The following is a 7,068-nucleotide window of genomic DNA, read 5'->3' on the forward strand; positions in this document are numbered from 1 at the left end:
CCGCCGTCCTCGTCCAACAGTGGGTCAGCTACGCCGACACGGAGCTAGTACCAGCTGCCTGTGGGGCAACGCTGCCCGCCCTGGGACTGCGCGGCTCCGTCCAGGACCCCCAGGTGAGTGGGGAAGACGGACGGGAGGGGGAGGAGAAGGAAGCAGGAGTTGGGATGGGTAATGGGACAGCGATAGTGTGTCGGTGAGGAAAAAGGTTGATCAAGTCCCAGATTGCCACCTGATAACCTCTCTGAGCCTTGGTCTTCCTTTTGTCTCTGAAAACTTTAGTTTTCATGTTGAGAAGATTAAAAGACGTGTGCAGAGCACATGGTCTAGTGCCAGGCGCTTTGGAGTGAGTAAAAGTTTGATGAGTCTGAAACCCACAATAGAAGTTACTGTGAACTGTAGGGGAAAAGTGGGTGAGGGAGAGATGAGAAGAGGCAGGTAGGGCCAGGAGAGATAAGGATGGGGGTGGGGGAGACATGAAATGAGGGGGAAGGCAGAGGAGAGAGAACCACACCAGATTGTAACCAAGTCCTTCCAGAGTGGGGCTGTGCCTTCTGGTCCTTATCACACACAGGGTACATACTTAGTATTTCTTGAATGAATGAATGAATGAATGAATATGTGACTTAGACCCTGCTGGCTCCCTCATACCCTGATTATACTATCTGAAATAGAGGCCCCTCTTTGGAATTCCTTAACCTGATTTATTTTATTTTTTATTTTTTTAAATTTATCTTCATAGCACTTAAGGGTAAAAATAGGGTAATGTATTATATATTTGTTCATTTATTGTCTCCCAATTAGAATGTAAACTCCCATCAGGTCAGGGGCCCTGTTCAAATTCTCTCCTTGTTCCTTAGAGAGCTATGTGGCATGTAGTAGGTGCTTAACAAATATTGTTGAAGCAATTATTGTGTTGCCTTATGTAATCTTTAACTTCTTGTACTTAGTATATTGCAACTGATAAGTGTTCAGTAGGAATTTTCTGAATGAATGAAGCAACAAAGGGGCCACAAGTGGGTGCCCCTTTAAGATATATATTTTTAAAAAATATATTTTTAGTGATTTCAGAGAGGAAGGGAGAGGGAGAGAGAGATAGAAACAGAAATGATGAGAGAATCATTGGTCGTCTGCCTCCTGCACACCCCACACTGAGAATCGAGCCCGCAACCTGGACATGTGCCCTTGACCGGAATTGAATCTGGGACCCTTCAGTTGCAGGCCAACACTCTATCCACTGAGCCAAACTGGCTAGGGCAGGGCTTCTTTTTATTATGACCATTTCAAAGAAGATGAAACTGGCCCAGAGGTCATGATTTGTGGGAGTGGAAGGAGGCCAAGCCCTGTCTCATATCCCTTCCCCTTCCGGCTAGGCTGCACTGGGGGCCCTGGGAAGGGCCCTGAGCCCCTTGGAAGAGTGGCTTCGGCAGCACACCTACCTGGCCGGGGAGGCTCCCACTTTGGCTGACCTGGCGGCTGTCACAGCCTTGCTGCTGCCCTTCCGATATGTGAGTCACTCGGGCCTGGGGAGGAATAGGGGCAGTTCCTCTCTGGCCTCACTAAAGGGTGACTAAGGGTAGTTGATTTCTTTTCCCCTTCCCAGGTCCTGGATCCCTGTGTGCGCCGGATCTGGGGTAATGTCACTCGCTGGTTCATCACCTGTGTCCAGCAGCCAGAATTCCGGGCCGTGCTGGGAGAGGTGGTTCTGTATTCAGGGGCCAGGCCTCTCTTCCAACAGCCGGGTAAGGAAGGGGGAGGTGGGAGGGGAGGGTTCCTCGCGGTCTCCCATGCAGCTCACTTTCTTATTGACCGGAATTGAATCTGGGACCCTTCAGTTGCAGGCCAACACTCTATCCACTGAGCCAAACTGGCTAGGGCAGGGCTTCTTTTTATTATGACCATTTCAAAGAAGATGAAACTGGCCCAGAGGTCATGATTTGTGGGAGTGGAAGGAGGCCAAGCCCTGTCTCATATCCCTTCCCCTTCCGGCTAGGCTGCACTGGGGGCCCTGGGAAGGGCCCTGAGCCCCTTGGAAGAGTGGCTTCGGCAGCACACCTACCTGGCCGGGGAGGCTCCCACTTTGGCTGACCTGGCGGCTGTCACAGCCTTGCTGCTGCCCTTCCGATATGTGAGTCACTCGGGCCTGGGGAGGAATAGGGGCAGTTCCTCTCTGGCCTCACTAAAGGGTGACTAAGGGTAGTTGATTTCTTTTCCCCTTCCCAGGTCCTGGATCCCTGTGTGCGCCGGATCTGGGGTAATGTCACTCGCTGGTTCATCACCTGTGTCCAGCAGCCAGAATTCCGGGCCGTGCTGGGAGAGGTGGTTCTGTATTCAGGGGCCAGGCCTCTCTTCCAACAGCCGGGTAAGGAAGGGGGAGGTGGGAGGGGAGGGTTCCTCGCGGTCTCCCATGCAGCTCACTTTCTTATCTTAGAATGCAGAATCCCTTGAGCAGGGGCCTGCGGGAGGGCAAGGTGGGAGGTCAGCATGGGGAAGCCCTTGGGCAGCTGGAATGACCGTCTGAGACACAGCAGCACCTTCACAGAGGGCCTCAGCGTCTAAGTCTGCATTTCTGGGCCTCTCACCAGGCCCTGAGGTCACTGCACCTCCAAAGACACCTGCTCAACTGAAGAAAGAGGCAAAGAAACGGGAGAAGCTAGAGAAATTCCAACAGAAGCAGAAGATCCAACAGCAGCAACCACTGCCCAGGGAGGTGAGAGGCTAAGGGGAGAGCTGAACAGGATGCTGGTGTCATGGTGGGGGCAAGGGGAGAGGCTGATCTCTGAGTCTGAGTCTATATCTTTCCCTCCCAAGCAGAAGAAGCCAAAACCAGAGAAGAGGGAGAAGCGGGATCCTGGAGTTATTACCTATGATCTCCCAACCCCACCTGGGGAAAAGAAAGGTACTGGGTCGGGGGAGGGACCCCCTTACCTCCCCCCTCCTCAGCTGCTGCTGCTCCTGTTGCCCTTCATGCTTGTCCTTGCTGCCACCACTTTTCTTGGTGAAGATTTGCAGAGGCCCAGGCCCTTCTCTGCTGGTCCACCGTCCTCTTCCCACCGGCCCAGCCTCCACACTGATGCCTGCCTTCCTCTCTCCCAGATATCAGTGGCACTATGCCCGACTCCTACAGCCCTCAGTACGTGGAGGCAGCCTGGTATCCGTGGTGGGAGCAGCAGGGCTTCTTTAAGCCAGAGTATGGAGTGAGTGGCACTGCCACCCAGGCTGGAGGGGGAGGGCCTGGGAGTGGTGACATGGAGTCTTAGCATGTGCCCATCCTTCCTCCCCCATAGCGTTCCAGCGTGTCAGCACCTAATCCACGGGGCGTCTTCATGATGTGCATCCCACCCCCAAACGTGACAGGCTCCCTGCACCTGGGCCACGCGCTCACCAACGCCATCCAGGATTCCCTGACCCGATGGTGAGCTCCTGTCCTCTCCCAACTGCTTCCCTCGGCTTCCTTCCCTTCTCTTCCCTGAAGGCCCTCCTGCCTCTCTCCTTCCATTCTGGCCCTCAGCTCTGCCCCCTGGTGGTGGTACACTTCTCTCTGTCATTCCCTCCCCTCTGATCACTTGCTAGTAGCATCCTCCCCTGGTCAATAACCAACACTTCTCTCCCTCCTCTTGCTATTAGAAATCATATTACTTTGAATTAAACAAGAAATATGTGAAATATTCTTGTTGTAAGAAATGTAAAACTTCAAGTCTCCTTGATAACCCCCTCCAGACCTACTTCCCAAGGCTTAGCCTTTGTTATCACTTTGTGGATCTTTCTAGATCTTTCTTGTCTATTACTCATAGGTACATGTACCCATAGAAATTTATAGTTTTCTTTCGGGTGGATTTTTTTTTCTGCCATGCTATTCTTCAGCTTTCTTCTTACACTGAATGGTTTGTCGTAGAGATCTTTCCTTACCCTTATCCAAAGACTGACCTCATTCTCTTTCATTGCCCTGTAGCATTCCATACTGTGACTATGCCATATAGAGTCACTTTCTAAAAAAATAAATAAAATAAAATTAATGGTTGTTTCTAATTTTTCTCTGCTGAAAATCGCTTGAATGCACATTCCTGCACAAGCTTCCTCAGGCACAGAGACGCTTCTGTGGCGTAGCTACCAGGAAGTGAAACTGCTCGGTCAGAGGGGCATGCCTGTGTTAAGCACAAACCGCAGCGCCACGGTGCCCTACAAAACAGCTTTACCACTCATCTCCCTGTGAGGATGTTTGTTTACCGTGGCCTTGCTAACTCTGGGCATTATCTTCATTTTGCTAAGATGGACAAAAAAAATGGCACCTATGTAATTTCTGATTGCCAGTGAGCTGTGCCGCTTCCTATGTCTGGGCCGGTCTGGTTTCCCCTATGTGAACTGTCTGTGCGTCTCTATCATTTGCCCATCTTTCTATTGATTGATTCTTTGTTGTTTTCTTCTTCTTTAATTGGTTGTTGGATGATTCTTTACATAATCTGGGTATTGTTTTTTTTATATATAATTTGATTGATTTCAGAGAGGAAGGGAGGGGAAGAGAGAGATAGAAACATCAATGATCAGAGAGAATCACTGATTGGCTGCCTCCTGCACGCCCCACACTGGGGACGGAGCCTACAACCCAGGCATGTACCCTGACCGGAATCGAACCGTGACCTCCTGGTTCATAGGTCAACACTCAACCACTGAGCCACGCTGGCCAGGCTGGGTATTGTTTTTTTATTTGTTATATATTGTAAATGTTTACTCCTGTTCTAGCACTTGCTTTCCCTCCTCCTGCTTTATCAACCTGCCCCACTGTCAATAGTTTAATTAGTTAACAGATATAGAGTTAATATTCTAGGTGACAAATTCCTTTAAAAAGTATTTTAAGTCCTGGCCAGTGTGGTTCAGTGGGTTGAACAAGGTCCCATGCACCCAAAAATCACTGGTTCCATTCCTGGTCAGGGTACATGATCCTCAGCAGGGGATGTGCAGGAGGCAGCCGATTGATGGTTCTCTCTCTCTCGCTCTCCCTTCCTCTCTCTAAAATCAATAAAAACATTTTTTTAAAAAAGCATTTTAAAACAACTTTTTATCTTTGGAAACCAGGGTTATTTATTATATTTTAAGTTTTGAGACATTTTTCTAGTTTCCTAAATTAATTTAATAAAAAAATATTTATTAATTACTAAATTAATTAATCAAAAAATATTTCAGGCCAGCACTGCTCTGGGTATTGGGGGATAATGTCAGATTTAGTATTTTGCAAGGAATTGAGAGCTGGCAAAGAGTTTTATTAAATACATATAACAAGAATGGCCAAGTTATTTACATGAGAATAGAGTTAACACTTCTTACAAAACTCTTAGGGTAGCCACATTTTTTCTACTGAACATGATTTAAATAAGATGTTAGAAACTACCATTGCTTAAATGGAGTAGATTTATATCAATATTTTAGAATAAAAGATGTGAAAATAAAATAATGTGAAATGCAGCTTTAAATATCTCCACCAATAAGACATTATAAAAACGAGTTGAATAGCTATATTTTTTCTTTTTCTTCCTCCAGCAGAGAATAGGGTGCTTTTCTACAAATATCCATGGCATTGATTTATTTTTATTATTTTTTTAATATATTTTATTGATTTAATATATTTATCTCTCTCTCTCCCGTCCTCCCATCAGAGAGGACGGGAGAGAGAGAGATAGAAACATCAATGATGAGAGAGAATCATCGATCAGCTGCCTCTTGCACACCCCCTGCTGGGGATTGAGCCGGCAACCTGGGCATGTGCCCTTGACTGGACTCGAACCTGGGACCCTTCAGTCCACAGGCCGACGCTCTATCCACTGAACTCTCCACTGAGCCAAACCAGCGAGGGCTACCACTTGCTTTTTAACTTCACTGAGAGGTGTTGCTGTTCTGAGGTTTTGCGTTTTGCTGTAATCGGTTCGACGATGTTCTTAGATTTCATCCTGCGTGTCTGGTTTAGGATGGCCTCTCCTGCCTCAAAGTTACACACATGGCCACCTGTATTACTGACTTCTTTATTTAATTTTTGGAAAACGATGTCATTTTCTGAGACTTTTCTTATAGTTCTGTTTTTCTATATTGATTTCTTTAATCTGACTAGAAATTATTTATTTATTGTTAATCCTCACTTAAGGGTTTTTTCCATTGATTTTTAGAGAGAATGGAAGGGAGGGAGAAAGAGAGAGAAACCAATGTCTCCCTCTTACATCAATTGGTTGCCTCCCATACATGCCCCGACCGGGTCAGGGATTGAACTGCAACCCAGGTACGTGCACTTGACTGGGAATCAAACCCGTGACCCTGCAGTGCTGGAGCTGACACTGTAACCACTGAGAAACACCGACCAGGGCTGGCTATAATTTATTTTCGTGAATATTGGGAAGTAGGGAGATGTTTTTCCAACTAAGTAGTTAGTTCCAAAAAAATTTTGAATTGTTTTCCTTTTTCATACTGATAGGAAATGCCACCCAGGACAGATACTAAATTGGCTTGGATCTGTTTCCAGTCACTGTTTTGTTCCCTTTCATCTGTAACTTTGTTCCTATGTTGTAACTAATTGCTTGAATAATCATAATTTTCTCATATGTTTTGCTATCTAGTTGGGCAGGAGCCTCCTCTTTGTTCTTTTGCCAAATTGCTTTGGCTATCCTTGCCATGTCCTCCCCAGACTGAAACTTTAGAATTGGGGTCCCTCTCCACTGCCCTTTCCCTCCCGAGCCCACTGACTTCTTCCCCCAAAGCCCCTCCAGGTGCCAGCCCTGCCGCCCACTCACTGCCGCCCTCGGCGCTCTTCCCACAGGCACCGCATGCGCGGGGAGACCACCCTGTGGAACCCCGGCTGTGACCACGCAGGCATTGCCACGCAGGTGGTCGTGGAGAAGAAGCTCTGGCGCGAGCAGGGGCTGACCCGCCACCAGCTGGGCCGCGAGGCCTTTCTGCGGGAGGTCTGGAAGTGGAAGGAGGAGTGAGTGTGCAGCAGCCCTGGTCACAGGCTGCACAGAACCTCTCACAGAGGCTGAGGGTCGGTGGCTTCAGGACGAGGTCCATTTCAGAGAATGAGGGGTCCTCGCG

At 48.1% G+C, this 7,068-nt stretch overlaps 1 protein-coding gene across 1 annotated transcript in view; it reads left to right on the forward strand.

Annotated features, from left to right (window-relative positions):
* The window catches only part of VARS (valyl-tRNA synthetase), a 13,711-nt gene that overhangs the window by 531 nt on the left and 6,112 nt on the right, over nucleotides 1–7,068 (forward strand). The window contains exons 2-9 of the mRNA XM_005859920.2: nucleotides 1–113; nucleotides 1,371–1,505; nucleotides 1,601–1,739; nucleotides 2,583–2,707; nucleotides 2,812–2,896; nucleotides 3,094–3,194; nucleotides 3,285–3,412; nucleotides 6,797–6,961. Of these exons, the coding sequence (XP_005859982.1) occupies nucleotides 1–113; nucleotides 1,371–1,505; nucleotides 1,601–1,739; nucleotides 2,583–2,707; nucleotides 2,812–2,896; nucleotides 3,094–3,194; nucleotides 3,285–3,412; nucleotides 6,797–6,961 (991 nt within the window). The remainder of the gene's footprint in view (nucleotides 114–1,370; nucleotides 1,506–1,600; nucleotides 1,740–2,582; nucleotides 2,708–2,811; nucleotides 2,897–3,093; nucleotides 3,195–3,284; nucleotides 3,413–6,796; nucleotides 6,962–7,068) is intronic.

This window comes from Myotis brandtii, unplaced genomic scaffold, assembly GCF_000412655.1.
Source record: "Myotis brandtii unplaced genomic scaffold, ASM41265v1 scaffold130, whole genome shotgun sequence".
Lineage (NCBI taxonomy): Eukaryota > Metazoa > Chordata > Mammalia > Chiroptera > Vespertilionidae > Myotis > Myotis brandtii.